The sequence below is a fragment of the Bombus affinis genome, chromosome 17, assembly GCF_024516045.1.
Source record: "Bombus affinis isolate iyBomAffi1 chromosome 17, iyBomAffi1.2, whole genome shotgun sequence".
Lineage (NCBI taxonomy): Eukaryota > Metazoa > Arthropoda > Insecta > Hymenoptera > Apidae > Bombus > Bombus affinis.
The window spans coordinates 2,638,962-2,656,818 of record NC_066360.1 but is presented as its reverse complement, the minus strand read 5'-3'; the positions used below and the strand labels follow the sequence as shown (position 1 = coordinate 2,656,818).

At 40.0% G+C, this 17,857-nt stretch overlaps 1 protein-coding gene across 1 annotated transcript in view; it reads left to right on the top strand.

Annotated features, from left to right (window-relative positions):
- Positions 1 to 17,857, top strand: part of LOC126926234 (cyclic nucleotide-gated cation channel alpha-3-like) — a 209,548-nt gene that overhangs the window by 35,805 nt on the left and 155,886 nt on the right. The window contains exons 2-3 of the mRNA XM_050742478.1: positions 8,166 to 8,859; positions 11,600 to 12,027. Coding sequence (XP_050598435.1) covers positions 11,685 to 12,027 — 343 coding nt within the window. The 5' untranslated portion in view covers positions 8,166 to 8,859; positions 11,600 to 11,684. The remainder of the gene's footprint in view (positions 1 to 8,165; positions 8,860 to 11,599; positions 12,028 to 17,857) is intronic.

The following is a 17,857-nucleotide window of genomic DNA, read 5'->3' as shown; positions in this document are numbered from 1 at the left end:
TTCAACTTTGCTCCGGAACTTTCGTATCCGTGTATAAATGGTGGCTCATTAAATCGCATCGCGTTGCATTCGGATTGGGTTATCGTTGCGATCTTCCATTAGCTGAGATATCCTGCGAGCATTACGCTTGGTGACTCCGGCTGAACACGCCGCGACGTTTTATCGACGTTTTATCGATGTTTTATCGATGTTTATACCTACATCGGTGCCAGTCGTAAAACAGCCAATGCAAAATATCGCGCAACCGTGTAAGGCCGTGTTTACGCGATACTTTTATTGGTCGCATCAACTCGAAGAAACTCGCCTGCGCTCCAATTTTTTCTCCGCCATTACGGCTCGACCGTGGAATTGCCGTTTCGGCTACTTTACCTCAAAGCAGCAACGAGCGAAACTGCATTACAAACAGGACGGAGAGATCGTTTTAACCATTGACGTTTTTAAACGAGCACGAATCAACGGAGCCGGATGATTTACCGTGAAAAAGTAGCGTTTGCTTTCGCGTCTCGGTCGCTGGAAATTGTCTCGTTAATCGATGCTTTCTGTGCTCGATCGTTAAACTTTTAATGCGCGCGCATAGAATTCGGGACAAAATAATAAGCGCGCTTAATTAGCCTAATGTTTCACGCGAGTTGTGCGAACGAAACGTCCTTATTTATACGTATGCACGGTATTGCGTGAAAAATTGCTTTTATAGGGCCTACTGCACGCAAATGGTGCACAAATAGATAATTTTTCATATCTTGAGAAACGAACGAGTATATTTTACACAGGCTGTTACTTTGATTCAGACTGTCGTCGTTCGGTTTTTGATGTTCCTCAACGAGAATTATACAGTTCTTGGTGTATAGTTTGACAGTAAAACTTTTAATCCAACAGTTTATCAGGAAAAATATCAGGTTTTTGGAGAATTACGAGGCGATGAACAGCGTAGATAATATGTATACAGTGGGCTCATATTTTACGTATTTTCATTGAATTAACTGACGCAGCGTAAATATCAGGGGTTTTCGTAAACAAATGAGAGCTTATCGTTAAACAACGTGCTCGCAGCGCGGCGCTGCCCAAGTTCGATTAAATTCCTAATTAAATGGTCCTTGGCAGCTCTCCATGCCGCAGGAGCCACTACATTTTCTCCATGAAAAGAGTTTAAAACAATCCTTTGTTCCTAACGTAGCCGAACAGAAACGAACGAAAATCACGCATCCGTGTATCTACTGTACAGAGTAATCATTTCATGACAAAAGAACTCTATCTATATTTCGATACACATTCGATTCACAGATGCATTCTATCTGCTGACGTAATTTTCATTTGGAACATTGTTAAATATCGTACGCGATGACAATTTTACAATAGAACGTTGTCCAACGTCGTATCGTTCGTTTATCAACAGTTGGAATTTTTAGAGAGTCGGCCACTGAAAAAACCGGAAAAGCGTAGAAAATAAAGGAAGGTAATAGGAGAAGGATTGGACGACGATGATGGATTCGAGCGTATCTTGATCGGATAATAGCAGAAGAAAAAGTGGCAGTGGTTGGCAGCGAAGATGTACGCCGAAACGTGCAGCCGTCAGAGTGTCAAAAAAGGCTCTAAGAGGTGTCATTCCAGCGCCGAATACTCTCAAGTTCGGATGCTGTACTAGAAATAATGTAGACAGCTATTCATTTAGACATTCGGTAGATTACTCGGAAGCGGTAGTGTCTTTGTGCTCGCGTCGCGTCCTGGAAGCCGTGACATTTAAAGACGAGTAATACAGATGCACGATCGTGAATCACGTTAGATTAAGTCGGGGTATTCAGAGCGCACACAACAGAATTACTGTGCGGCGTAAATTAATTTTACGAGCCGCCAGAATCCAATGCACGCGTTATTTAAGACTAATAATTTAGCGTGCTCGAAACTGTCACGTAGTAGCAACGGTAGTCGATAAATAATGCTTTACGTAGAAGGATGTTCCGCAGTATCTCGTTTGCCACGTTAGAAATAGAAAAGGTAATAAAACTCGTATGTCTTCGTTTGTGTAGTTTTGTCTTCTCTCTATGTTTCAAAAGTATTCGTTTCGTCGAAAGATAAACTACTCTTGCATCGCCGAGCAGAATAATTATTTATTTTCTTCGTTAAATAGAGTATGACTGACAATTTTCTGTTTCAAATCGAGTCCGTCGAAAATTTGTTTCCTTCTTCTTTTCTCGTTGCTAGTCATGATGCGACAACATGACATCAAGTAGAACAAGTACCTACATAGTCAGACATCGTGCTCCTACAGGCAACGTGTTCATTTCTATCTAACGTACAATTTGGAGAATTTCTAACGAACGGATTTCAGCGAAACTAAAGTATTAGAATCATTCTAATACGCGATATATGCTACTCGTTACGACGTAATCGTGAGTAATAGCAAGCGCGGTATAGCTGCCTACACGTATTAGCCCGAGCTCGACTGAGATTCTACTTTCAAACTCTCATTTCTACTCCCACACTCTCGAGCCAAGAATATTCGAATATCCCGCACCGAAACTTGCAAGGCGATCAACACTCGAGAGATTTTAATGGATTTTGTCATTAATCGGTATTGACAAAATCCGCATTTCCTTAGTTGCCAACCCAGAAAATTCCATATTTTCATGAACTTTGTCAAATGGATGATAAATTGGTTCATAAACAGATATTCCTCTCGTCTAACAAACGCTCGACGAGCATACTCGACGTATTACGAATCTTTGCGTATCTTCGCGCGTCTTTATGTACTTTATGTACATTTTGAAGATACTAGACGTATTAAGATTCAAAATTGATCGAGTTTTAAGACTCGAATTGGGTTCGAAGCGATTGGGTTCGAATTCGTCGCCGTACAGATTCCAGGCAACTGCAGGCGTCTCACGACCCGTCGGTCGATGCCTTGTCACTTTAAATTGGTCGTTTAAATTGTACATTGTACAGACAAGCGGGATTCTATCGCAAGTTACCGGTCACTGCCGAAGTTTGCCGAGTTGTCGATTCAGATCGATTGCATCATTTCGTTTCTACGTTGAAGCAGCTTCTTTTCGCCTCCTGCTGTTTCGCGTATTTTTTGGCTCCTCGTGTTCCCTAAAATGTGTCAACTTGCGCGTTTCGCTCTTCAAACATGTAAATTTGAAGGCCCGACCGATTTCACGACCTCGCTATGTCGCTTCCGCGTACGTACGCACGTATAACACAACGCATACTTAGAAATTTATCCGATAATGTTGCGCTTAATTCAGCAAAACCGAATGAGCAACGGCCGAGTTCGTCTCAATCATCCGGCGATAATACGAACGCATCCATCGACAAGCGAGAAACGGAAGCGCGATCCCTTGTCGCTGTTCAGTCATTTACAATCAGCGCGTTCCGAAACATTGGAACGTTGTACATTGAACGTCTATTGCTTTGTATCCATAGGCAATGGATCGATCATAGCCAGTACGCACGTTACAGCAAGCTCCTTCGTGGCAGGTTCGCGAAATTTACATTCCAATTATTGACTCTACCGTTTTCCCTGTTATCTTCCTCGAGAAATATGTACTTAATTAACGAGCCGGAAGAGAGTGTTATCGTTTTTAACGCGAACGTGGGCTAAGCAGTTTCTTAACGAATTTCCCTCCATAAGAAATCGGTGTAAAACATGTTCAAACGATTCGTAACTTTAGAAATATGGATATCCCGCGAAGCCTTGGAATTTGTCGAAGAAACGAACCGAATGAAAGCACCATCGTTTTTAATTTCAATTCCAACACGAATATTCCTATTAATATAAGCCCAATAATCTCAAAATAGTTTTCATTTGTACGGCTCGTATAAATGTATACGTAACTCTCTGTTAAGATAAATCACCTGGTATTTATGATATTTATGGTATTCTTGGTATTTTGAATCTGAGGAATTTTCTTGTCCAAGTCACCTACGATAAACGATACATATCTAGTTCCTCCGTTTCGAAACAGATTGAGAATATCCGGTTATCTCGCGAAGAAATAACTCGGACAAAAGCGGTCGCGATTGTCGACGCTTTTCCGCTATCTACGTCGAGATATTCGCCGCTCTTTGTCCGCGGAATAATTCGATATATCGTCGGCTGGGGCTTTTGCCCGTATCACGATTGTCGAGTGTCGTCGCTACTGTCAGTGCCCTTTTTATACGCAACGCGAGAATAATAGGTGGAAATAATACGTCAAGCCAACTGAACGCGACAGCTGAATGTCCCTGGTGTTCACTGTGCTTGTCCATTCTCTCTCCTCTGTGTCCGCGATCTTCGGCGCCGGCAACGATCGTCCCCACAATGATTTTCGTTCGTGAAATGTACATACATTTTGGTACTTTCCATTTCCACTTTCAAAAAGTGGACACTTTCAAAACGTAAAGACAAAAATAACGAACGAATTTGCGTGTTATACGAAGATGAATCTACGCGTGTAGCATAACAGCAGGATTCGGACGATTGTAGTTCTTTCGTGGATTTAGCGATCATAGAAACGACGAATATTAGAAGCGTAATAAGATAGACATTACACAAACTCAACATTTTACACAGACGAGAGTACAATACAACGATCAACATGTAATATACAGGGTGGTTGATAACTGGTGGTACAAACGGAAAGGGGATGATTCTACGCGAAAAAAGAAGTCGAAAATATAGAATAAGAATGTTTAATTTGTGGCTTTGTTTTCGAGAAAATCGACTTTGAATTTTCGCTCGGTACGCGTGCACTTTATCACGTCTCGTTATAACGGATCTCACTGCACGCGTACCGAGCGAAAATTCAAAGTCGATTTTCTCGAAAACAAAGCCTCGAACGAAAAATTTTTATTCTATATTTTCGACTTCTTTTTTCGCGTAGAATCACCTCCTTTCCGCTTGTACCACCAGTTACCAACCACCCCGTATAATATGAGTATCCTCGGTATTTTAAATAAATTATAATAAATAATTATGTTAAATTAAACAAAATTAAGTTAAATAATTATACAGGTCTACGTTGCTTGGGCTGTTTCATATTTTTGATTTCTCATTATTTCAAGTAATTCCTTTTTGCCCCTCTTCTTCCCCTCTTCGTTTTATTACTTTGCAACATGTTGCGAGTAATATTCTCCGTTTAAAGTTATCCTTTTGTCGTGTGCTCAATTTTTCTTTTTGTCTCGTGTTTCATGAAAGGTATTCAGTAACTTCTTGACCACGATTTGTCATGCGCATGAACGAATGCAGGAAACTAGGTAGGGAAAAAGGTGTAACGACATAATGTAGATGTAAGTCGAGAAAACAACTTGTTGGCGTTGAAAGTGGTGTCTGAAGGGTGTTGCACTCAACGGAATGAAATTCGACGGAATATGTAACGAAATTCTGACTATCTGTGAAAGACGACTCGGCAATCTCGCCGTGTGATTGAAAATTTTGTATTATTCACGAGATGAAAGCACTGTGTGGAAATATTGACGGAGAATCTTTTACGAGTCAAATTGCAGGATTTATAAAAGTGCTTTGTATGATTTCTCTATGCAGCCTTTCGCATTCTATGCAACGCCTGATTAAACTTTTTGAATCTATCTAGTAAACGTTGCACCATAAAAAGAAAATGGAAGTAACACCGAATAAAAGAAGAAACACAGTCACGTTAACTGTCTAGGGTCAGAGATTTTTTAGGAGAACAAAAATATCACAATATCTAATGTATATCAATGTACATATTATACGCAACACGTAAACTAATAAATATATTTAGAAATAACAAATACATACATAGAAAAGATTTTTTGCACTGTAATACTTTCTTTGCAACGTTTTTTAATATTTCTCCATCGCTTTTCATTTAAAACAACTTTAAAGCTAAACACGTGTTTATCCGTTTGCTGGAAAAATCCTCCTATCCCATAATTGAACAATAAAGTGATACAAAAATCAGAAACTCAACAAAAACGTACCTATCATGTTCTACCCCTGTGATCTTCGTATTCCTTTGCTCCTTAAGAAAAAGATAAACACACTCGTACTATTTCGCGCTCTTGGAAACTCATGAACACCCAGATAAGTCGTATTTGCTATGAGCCCTTCGATTGATATAGAATCCACGACTGTGAAAAACTCGTGCTCTACTCTCGAACCATAGAAAACAGTTGGAAATTTGACAAGAAAACTCGAAGCTAACCGATGTATGATGTCGATGCAGTTTGATGGAAATTGGTCCACGGAGAGCAGATACTGGCAAATTCGAAGGTAGAGTTAATCGATCGGCTTATTAATGCGTCCGGAGGTAACTCTAGAATTCACCGTACCCCAGCAGAGTGTTGCCTCTAAACGAGCGTAACCGAAACCCTTGTTTTGTTAATATCAAATCACATGACTCACTCAGCCGAGTCAATTCGCTAACCGTTGCTCGAAATGGTCCTGACACACGAGCCTTCCTCCTGTCCGATCGGGGCCACGGATAATTGATATTAGCCATTTTCTCGAGGCTTCTTCTAATCCTCGACTCATTACTCGCTCATCAGCGTCGAGTATCCGATTCTGAAACGGCGGATCCTATTATCGTGACTTGGCAAGACCCAACCACGTAAATTTGCTGCCACAAATTATGAACAAGATATATTAGCCGCCTCTAAACGGGCCACGTGTGATGCATTAGCTTGGAGAGCGAAGGAACAGTAAATTTGTGAACAGCGTGGTTAATAATTGTTGGTAGATTTACGTTGTCCAATGTTTGCCCGTCTATTCTGTTTTCTATTTAGAGGCGAATAGTTAACGATTAATGCAAGGGATGATGGATCTTCCTGTAGAACGTTTTATCGATGAATGCGAAATGTTTCCCCTTCGAATGTAAAATTTTAATTGCACCCAGCTTCTTCGAAATATCATAAATGGTATTTGATCGGAATAATTTTCACGCGATTCAACGAACCTTCTCGAGCCATTGTGCGATTTTATTATTTGAGGCTCGCAAGAAGATTCAATTCTAAAAGTCTATGATTCTTGCAATGAATTAGAAAATTGTTTATACGAAGCGGAATGTTCTTCCAATCTATCCCAAGTATGGTCCAAGTTAGGTTTTCAATAGCTAGCTTTTCATCTGGCTGGTCAGTAATATTTTTGCAGCTTGTGATGGAATGCCGTTTGAATTTGGCGCGATCGGCTATTGTATTCTGTGAGCGACGTTAGCGTGATAACACTGCGTAGTGAGTTGGTTGAATGGCGTGATGCAATTGAATGTACAAATGTTCAAGTTCCACTTTTCCCTTTTCTTTTTCATGTTTCCCGTTTTGTTTGTTCCTTTTTCCTCTTTCGTGTGTGAGTGTGCGTGTGCTTTAATTTCGTTTCTACTTAATGAAGTGCGTCAATGCAAAGCTGCTGCTTATGTACAATTCTATACAATCGACAAAAATAAACGGCCAGGTAGCGAAAGTAAATATCAATGGAGTTTCATCGAACTAGTACCAGTATCATATACTTAACTTTTATATACAGGGTGGTTGGTAACTGGTGGTACAAGCGGAAAGGGGATGATTCTACGCGAAAAAAGAAGTCGAAAATATAGAATAAAAATTTTTCGTTCGAGGCTTTGTTTTCGAGAAAATCGACTTTGAATTTTCGCTCGGTACGCGTGCACTTTATCACGTCTCGTTATAACGGATCTCACTGTAGATCGTCGACTTCTTTTTTCGCGTAGAATTACCCCCTTTCCGCTTGTACCACCAGTTACCAACCACCCTGTATAATACACTACATAAAATAGTATATAAATTATATAGTACATAAACTGCATTCACATCTACTTCCACTACCTGTCCATTTATTTCTGTCCTTATAGTACATTATCGGCAGCATATTACCTATATCCTTATAGCGCATAGATTATTTAGTAAATAATAAAAGTTAATATTTATACCTTATAAACGAGCCGTATTTAAAAAAACTCCATTAATACGTATTTACTTGACACTTTTACATCGATACTTTCGTCGCCGGCTACATCTACATATACATGCATAGATAATTTGCATTTCATTCTCCCTACCTTTCACTCTGCTGCCCAAAAGCTACGTTCGACAAACACCGATCGCTAAATTTCCAAGCACAGCGACGAACCTACTGCCGCTCGGCTCGATCATCGAGCGAATTGTCGTGCTCTAACCTGATTCATCCGCACCATTTTCAGGTACCATCGCGCTGTACAGCGCTTTGACGGAAGTTAAGCATCGTGATCGTTGTGAAGAGAGCAAAGGACGAAGGGGAGCATCGAGTGGTTGGCAGCAGCAGCAGCAGCTCGTCGAAGAAAGCAAGCACGTGACACGAGTGCCGTGACCCGAGACACTTGTTGCACGGCTGCTGTCCCTTAAAGAGTCTGCTGGCTGCACGGCGTGTTCCTTCAACGCGACAGGATTAGTCAACGTTGAAAGTAACTAGAAGGAGGAAGAAGGGAAAAGAAAGAGAATAAGAGGGAAATAAGAGGGACGTACGTGTCGTGAATTCCGTCTAATATCGCGTTTCTTGCGACGTACTCGTGGCATGCCGGCGGCGTTTCCTTTTAACGTGGTTCGCGAGAAGAGGATCGTCCGTTGACGGGATGAGAAAAGCACGAGCTGTAGTCGTGTGATGCTGTCGAGGCGATCGTGGATTCGTCGTCGGCCAGCGAACGCACAGGCGACGCGTGGCTCTGTCTAGGATCAGTGGAATCGGAGTTTGGGGTTTCCGGGCGTAAAGAGGCAAGTGGATACCGGCAAGAACGGAGAACATGAACGTGATTCTGCGTTTAGACCGGTGACACCGGTGGCGGTTGTGTGTGCGTGGCTATCGTCGCTGGTAACTCCCAATTAGCAGACTATCACTGAGACGACGGATATCCTCACTCGGTGAGATTACTTTTTAGATTCTTTCGTTCGTTAAGTTGAAATTTCAGGCGAAATTTTTGATATAGGAACTGTTATACTTTCATTTAGGAGACGCTGTTCGATCTAAAAAGCAAATCTCGAGGTGACCAGAAGATTTCGAGGAATCGATAATAAAGTTGAGCAATTTTAGCGCATTTGATAAGTCACACGACTCTTTCAGCGGATTTAATTTGGAGAAATTAGATGGTTCTCTTGTCTGTTCCATTTCGTAGACTTTACGAAATTCTGTAGCAACAACGTTCCTATTTCTTGAAAGCAATAAAGCGTCGAGAAAAAACGAGGTTGCAAAACAAAGAAAGACGACATTCGTTTATAAGAAAATGTAGAAAATGTCTTTTATTGTTTGACAACACAATAGAAGAATATTTTATGATATTAACAAGATCTATTAATTTTTATATTAATAGAACATACTTTACACACACATTGTTTATCTATTTAAAATATAATACGTACAGAGAAAAGTCAATTTTCGTTAACTTGATAAGTATGCTTAATTAATTTAACGCGTAAATACAATATAAATTAATTTAAGCGCAGATTAACGTAAAATATAATCGAAAATGTAGCTCACAGAACATGAATTATGTACTAACTAACAATAAGTTGGTTAAACTTCCAATATCGAAATATAAATTATAGCGATTAGTATCTCCGAAATTAATTTCCATATTAAAATATTCAATTTTGATATTCCGGATTATGGAATGCATCATGAAATTATCAACGATTGAAGGAATTTAGTAATAGTCACACGTTCATAACGTACACACGATGTACATAGAAAATACGATAATTTCATTGCAAATACATACCAGCAGCCTCATTTGCATCAAAAGAATCTGTTATATGGTGAAATCAGTTACGTGTATAAATAAAAAATCGTAATAAAATTTTTCCGAGTAAATTATTCAATTAAATATCAATTATATTATTAAAATTATACTATTCGAATTTAAGTAACCAATCAAATTAATTGTTTTCATATCAATTACATTCTAGTTATTCGGGTGATTTCTGAACAAATAAATACTGATTATTAACTACTCTAAAATTACTAAAATTAGGTTATAGGCGTATATAGCGAATATGCAATAGAATTATAATTTTTAATCAAAGATTCAGGAACATATGCATACGTTATCAAGTATACTATTGTACATGCAATATGACGTACAGGATGCGCCACAGTTATCGTAATAATGTTAAGTTAATGTTGCTAGTATGTTTTGTATGAAAAAGAGGGATAAAAATATTATATAAACATAGGGAAGGTAATTGGTTTGTTAAAAAGTTATAACAAAAATACGGAATAACAAGAGATTGGTTTTTCGTCAGTACGGTTTTTTAATGAAATCTGAAACCAAACTTTCTACCTGTATTGTTATTTACGAGTGCAGAAACAGTCTGATTTCTAGCAAGCGTGATTCAATTACGACGCGTATAAATTGATCGTTTTATCAAAGCAAATTAACTGCTCAAAACCGTTGTAAATATCTACCACGAATCAATTATTCTATTTGTTGTATCTTTTCTACCTTTATTCCATTTCGTTCATTAACGTGAATACACCAATTTATATCTCCAAACGAACGACGTTTCTCGAAAACAGTATTTTCGAAATTGTGCTAATTACAAATCTGCTAACAATTATGCTAATAACGAAACGTGCAAAAATGGAGAGGATATTTCGCAACAGGGTAAAGTTCCAACGAAGATACTGTTCTGTGGTGTAATCTTTCTCGTAAAAATACTGCAACGAATGTATAGTATTTATTACAAAGATGTCGTAGGAGTATTGTAATTGATATTTCATTTTTAATCGGGGAAAATTTCACGAAAATTAATTTCTACGTACGAAGACAGGCGAAAGATGATTTTGAAAATTCCGTGACCACGATTCTTGATGAAACTCCGAAATACTGAGATTTTAAGAGGCGTAGGTAAATTAGTCATTAAATGGAAAGCTATTGTAGAAAACGAAAAGGGAACGTTAGCGATCGAGTTCATAATTCTTTCCAGTATATTCACGTTAAACTTTTAATAAGAAAAACGTCACAACTTGTGAAACGACTTGCAAACAATGCAGATTTAAATTACTTTCAAAGAAGTAGTCGCGAATACACGCAAAATGCAACGAAACATTTCATAAACCAGTAACTCTGATGATCACCACCGCGATATAATACCGAACAAATTAAATTCCATCCGCCCTCTCATCTTAGCCTAACCAAATACTTGACTCGTTTCTCCCCTTCGATCAGAATACGCCAGACACAAAGATAGAGCACGCGAGTCGTACGTTACCGTGTAAATGGCTGCTGCGACATGCAAATAGAAAGAAAAAATGCCGTGTACAGGTCCCTTGTGTCCTTATTTAATCAGGCACGCGCACTGACGTTGCTCGTTGACTGCGGATTTTTATGCAAATCCGTATTTTCGAAAATATAATTAAAAACGGCACAGACGCAATAGAGAAATTGCTTTACCTTCCAAGTACGTAGTGTCATGGATACATGAACATCCGCGATCTACTAGTTCTCATCAGTCTGCCTCTGTCTCTCAGTCTCTGTCGCTTTTTCATCTCGCTGGCGCGCACCGCATCTCGATATCTCTACGGAATACACACTGTTGTTCCATGCAAATAAAACGAGCGCCGCCTGTAATCTAAAATCTAACGCGTGTAATTTAAAATGCGTAGGTGGATATCGTCGGGCTTGTAGACGGGGCGGGTTCGGCGAAGACAGGAAGAAAAAAAGACCGGAAGGCTGGATCACCTCCGTGGAATGTCTTCAGGCGCCAAGCGGCTGGTGCAGTCGCTTCGCGGCCGCAGCGGGGGTGGCAGGGGCAGCGGCGGTGGCCGCGGGGACGGCGGCGGAGGGGAAGGCGGCGGGGGCGGTGGCGGCGGAGCGAGCACCAGCGCGACCAGATTGTGCCATTACGATAGCGGTCACGAGCTCGACGAGATCTCGGTGGTTGGTGCCGCCATCAGGGGCAGCGAGGGCCTTCCCACCCCCACGACCCCCTGTCATTGCGGCGGCCTCAAGTATGGCAGCGGGCAAACGCTTTACAGCATCGCCGGCCTGGTGCCCCCTGCGCCCGCTGCACCTGCGCATGGAGCCCAGTCAGGTAAGTAGTATCGCTAGTATCCTCTCGTTGCCGTGGCTCGTACAGACACGTTCGGTAATTTAGTAAATTGTCCCGTATGAACGTTAACGTTTAATCGAGTGGTTTAGTAAAATGTTCAGTAATTTAGTAATCCACTGATCGCATCTGTAACTCAACTGTACTAATTCCTCACACTTTCAACGTAGATACTAAACCATCCTACGTATAAGTGATACTGGTGGTTACTCGACTGAATTATCGCACGTGTCTGTACTTCTGCCAGCCTTTATTTCGTTGTTTCAGCGTATCGCAATTACTTAGTTTACGAGTTAAACGGAGAATTGGCCATTGTCTTGGAAATAATATTTATTTTGTTTATTCGTAGCTCGCCCATATTTTGACGCGTCGTGCCATCCATCTTGGCCGAAGTTAATCCGTTCGGTTTTATTAAACTTTTACATCATACTACGCAGTTGATGCTACAGAAACGGCAGGTTTAGACAAAAGCTGCACTAGAAACAAATACTTGCCCGATACTTATTCCACGTAACGCAAATCTCAGGTGTATTTTGCTATTCCCAAGCTTTATTCTTACGTGTATATCGAATAATTTGAATTTTCTTTTAAAATGGTAATAAAAGCACGTAACCTGCTTTTCAAGATCTTAAAATAAAAGGGACTGTGGAAAGGGCGGACAGACGGTCCTTTCCAATTTTTATCCAGACCGGGATTTCCATAAGCAAGTGGATCATATCGTATCAAATTCTTTTGACAATGTTGTGCTTCACAAGGAACACTCGCGTTACAGGATGTTGAAAATCGCTTTTCTTGTTCTGTAGGATATGATCGTACTTTCGTATATAAAATTCGTCCCATGGTCCTCGAAATATTTTCGCATCAATCGATGACAAGTTATTGTATATCATTGATGATATATCGAATTAGTTGCCTCTTAGACAGCTCCTTCGTTCGTGCAGCAGTCGTTCTCAGGAAACACGTACAAAGTTACACATCGTATGAATTTCTCTTCGCGATACTATTTCCCTCGTCACGTGTTTTATGCGATCAGTTCCCACGTTAATCTTTCATCGAGTAAACACGATTCCTAAGTATTTCGTTTCCGTTGTTGAATCGACTGAAAGAAAAATTGAAGATTGTGTCAGTAGCTCCGATAACGTGAAATTTTTCTCCAACGTTCTAATTTTTAATCGAAAGTACATTTGTAATTTTAAAACACAAAGTGTTTCGATGGCGTATTTAAATTTCTCTCGGCAGCAATTAGCTTCTCAATTACCTGTTCAAATTTCACCGACTCGTGATACAGTTTCGAGTCTGGAATTTCTCTGCGGAACTGTATTTTATTTCGTCATAATTTTTCCTTTCGCATTTCCGAGTACCAATATTTAATATACTTGTCCGTAGAACGACTAATATATCGATTAATCGTAATTACTCGTTAATATCTAGAACGTTTGTGTACATCCTCACTTTTAATTTTCTCCAAGACTTTGCTAAATAGTATTGGATTTTATAAGATAAATAGGACGAACGCGAATGAAAGGCGCAAGATATGCAAATATGTAAAATAAATATTATGGTATTTACCGGGCTAAAGTTTTCTATAAATAAAATCAATCTCGCTACACCTTGATATCAATCTTCCCTAAAAATATACACTTGCGTAAATATCTTCGCTATTTACGAGCAAACTTACAAATTTCTCCTTAATCTCCATAAATTTGTTTCACTCGCAACTGTATTAATAAACTTGCCGTTAATGTGGTTTGTGATAATATTGTATCAGCCAGTGTAAACAAAATTTGATAATTCTCAATGTAATTTCCGCTGGAATATCTGATTTTATCGTGCATGTCAGCCATTCCACGTATGGCAATAATATCGACGTATACAAACGTATAGAATAACAGAAGGGTCCATCGCTGTTAATAAATAGTGCATTAACGTTGTAAAAAGACATTTTGATAACGTAACGTTGTACACGTGTTTAACTTTAATTAACTATTTAATCGGTCGAAAGTTTGATTAACTGTTTGAACGGTACCTGATTATCTGCGCTTTCGTACTCTTTAACTTCACTCTTAACTCACACTCTTAAACTATCGGGGAAAAAATGAAGTTACGGTAAAGTTCAAAGCACCTCGGAGCTTTGGTCGAACGAGACTCGGTTAACCAAGACTCTCCGCTACACAAGGGGAGAAGCTAAACGATAGCGAGGAAACGTAGAATATTTGCATTTCCGAAACGATTGTCACTCTTCCGTAACAAACAGTATTCTAAAATCGTGCAGCCATAGTCACGAGAAAGAACGAATTTGCTCCATTGCTCGCTAACAGTTAAATTTTCAAATACCTGGTCCCTTTGAACGCATATCCATTCTTGTGAAATAGGTATATCCGCTAAAAGGTAGTTCACGATTCGCAAATTACTGGTCCGTAAGTTTCCAGAAATTTGTCTGCCTCTGCGTTTCCATAGAGAAACTTTCTTGTTGAACAATTCCCGTGAAAAAAGGTATGCCCATCGTACGGTTGCACGTGCATGTCGCACATGCTCGTGACTTTCTCCGTACCGCGTTACGTGTAACGGTATAAAAGCTAGGGGTTTATTTCGATTTCCCGTCGCGTAGATTTCCATTTTTTCTGACGAATAATTCATGCAGCAGAGCCATCCTTGCCAACGATACTGACTTCTCTTAATCCCCGACAAGTGCTTTGCTGCGATCTTCTACAGTGGCTACGAATAGTATCTTTTAATTTTGTTATTATTATTTATCGCTGTACATTACTTCGATCGTTTAATTATTTCTTTCATGATACACGCTCGTTAATTAGGTATATCGAGTGTATTAGTTTCATATCATTCGGTAATACGTACGTACATAGTGTGGTGCATAGTGCAGGAATAATTTACGGGACAATTATTTAATTTAAGTAATTAATTCAACATACGGTAGATCATTTCTTCATGTTACGACATCCCGCACGGAAAATATTGGATCAACGGAAACGTTTGCCTCTCTCTATTATACAAAGAAATTTTATTTGTTCGTATCAATAAAGCATAGTATCAGTAATTAATTTATTCAAAAAATTCATTCAAAAAATCGAGGTAAAAGTCAGCGATAAAACGAAATGTTTCTTAAGGAATATATTCGAAGGGGTAAACATCGTGAAATTCTCATTTAGGAAGGTTCACGACCGGAATTGGAACTTTTGAAGCGCCTCTTTTGGGCGGATCTCGGCCACTTCTATTACATCTCCGTTACAAAGGATGGCTAAAGTATGCAAGTGGGAAGTAGATGTGTTCAGTTAGGACGTGTCCGTCGGTCGAAGAATCTCGAGGAACGTCGCGATAACACTTCCGCAGAGTTCGCTGCCGTACTTGTGAGACTTTTAAAGGCTGACACTCTGAAGAGTGAGCAAGAAAGTTCGTACAGGTACCTAAGTGTTCTGTCGGAAGACACTCTGTACGAAGACATCCTCGGTGCAACGGATGTGCATGTTGGAGAGAGAAACTCGATTTCCGAACAGATAGCTTCATTTAAGATATAAGTACATTATCTAAGTTTTGAAGAAACCTATTTTTATCCGCACGTAACGACAGTCTTCTATTTGCGCGGATATTAATTTAATAAGATCGTGTACCAATTTGATGAAACTCTATGTTATATGTTACATTTACGTCCGTCGCATAATTCATTTGTACGTTCCGACTCACGTCAGGGGCATAAACATCCGCGTTTTACGTAAAAGGTTTCGGTCATTTTTCACGTCGCTGTGTTTCATTTTCCCTTGCAAACGCTTCACTCGTCGAAACGTTTAACTGTGACGCTTAGTTCCTAATAAGCTTAAAACAGGACGCGCAAGAAGACTCAGCATTTTGGCGAGGAAGTTTGAGCTAACGGCATCTAGCGTCCTATGAGCACACAGAAGTCCTGACTTTGCTAAGTATCCGGGATCCCTGTACGCCTGGACACACTTAGGCAAAAGCTGTCTTGGCTGGCTAAAACGTTTTCGTGCACGAGCCTGGAAGAACTCTGACCAAGTTTTCGGATTAAGCTTAGAAAGCACAAGGAAAACTCGGCGCATTGTGCCACTAAAAGCGAATCTCCGTTACATAGTCAGATAACCATAGCGTCTATTCTTACCAAAAGTGATATTTCCTTCTTTTCCATCTCTTCCATCCATTAATTTAGTATCTTTAGTTGAGATGTTAGCTGTAGGATCTCTTCAAACGTCAGAGAAACGACACTTTGCGCGTGCCTCTTTACAAATATATATATACATTTCTTATTTATTAATCGCAGCCTCAAAACCAAGAACCGACGATTCCATTCTTCCCACATATCTCACCTCTCACTTCCCTTAATTTATTCGCCATCTTTCTCTACCAATCGACTACTACCTTCTTCTCATTGCTTCCACGCAATACTCCATTCGTAGTACCATTTCCATTTTCTAACGTTATTTCTCGTTAATTTTTTCCTCGTAACGGTTCTTTAACTTGTGTTTTAACGTACACCTGCCACTGTTACATAACGCTCACCTGCGTTCACAATCCTCCGACCAATACCTGTTAAGACTCACTAAATTGCCACATCTTGTTCTAGCAATTATCTTGTCACTTTTCTCTCCCTTGCTTGCTTCCAGCCTCGTATTCCACCAAACTACCCTCGCCTTTGGCTCTCATAGTCTCTTCTTCCCAGTATAATATCGAAGAGATATAATTCTTTCTACCAACGTCCTGCTATATCCATTCCTTTCCATAAACTCGGATCTATCTTCACGGATAGATCCATTTCCCCTCCTCTATCGCGCCTTGTTATTCCTCTTTTGTGCGCAGCTTTTTGTATTTTAATATTAAAAACAAGAAAAATGTGGAATGTGTAGCTGGCAAAGATCTCCATAGGAGATTTAATTTTTACGGCAGCAGCGTCTGCTTATGTCGAGGCATTTAGCACGAGACCAGTGCATTCATGAGCAGCTATCAGCGAAGGAAGCTGCAGTTTGCGTTGCTGAGTGTGCACGTATACATAATAAAAGCGCGGTAATGCCTCTGGCGAGGCTCTCGCTAACACGTGCGATAAGAGGACAGCACTTTTCTCCGCAATTCGCCGCTAGATGCTATCCGCCAATTATTCGACTTGATTTGTCCGCTATCGCGATATTCTCGGCCAGCGGTTTCACGCTGAACGCGTACGTCACCAGGCACTGTAGCCGCCGGTACATAAGGAGTTTTTGGCTCGTCGAAGGCTATCTTGTTTGTTCGGTTGTACGCCAGCGGAATAGGTGTTTCCCCTGCCGTCGTTTAGTTTTTACGGACACACCGGAGGATTTTTGCTGCCGCGTTCGAACGTAGCGGCCGGAATTTTTTTGTAGGCAGAAGATTGCGAAGGTTGGTAATAACCATCATCATCGTTAGAGAACGGTAACGACCGGGAAGTAGCGAATGTACTTTTAACAAATACCAAACGTACACCTTATTGCGTGGGAGTAAAAAGTAGAACTGACACGTTTGTAATCTTTGATAAAATTACTTGGCAACAGAGTAAGACGGACCTAAAGGATTATTATAGCATTTATTATAACGTTCGATCGATCGAAGCATTAAAATGCTTCCAATTATTAACTCGCAAGATTCTCTCTTCTTTTTTAACCCTCTGACAATTTACAGTTCGTGTGATACACAAGCGCTAGGTAAATTTTTGATATATTTTCCCATTGGATCGTATTTGAATTCAGGAAAACTGATCTGTTTTTAAGATGTTCGATCGCTAGCATGCGTGTTGCGTAACTTGCTCGAGGTACTTGTTGTTTGGATACTTGCTAAACGA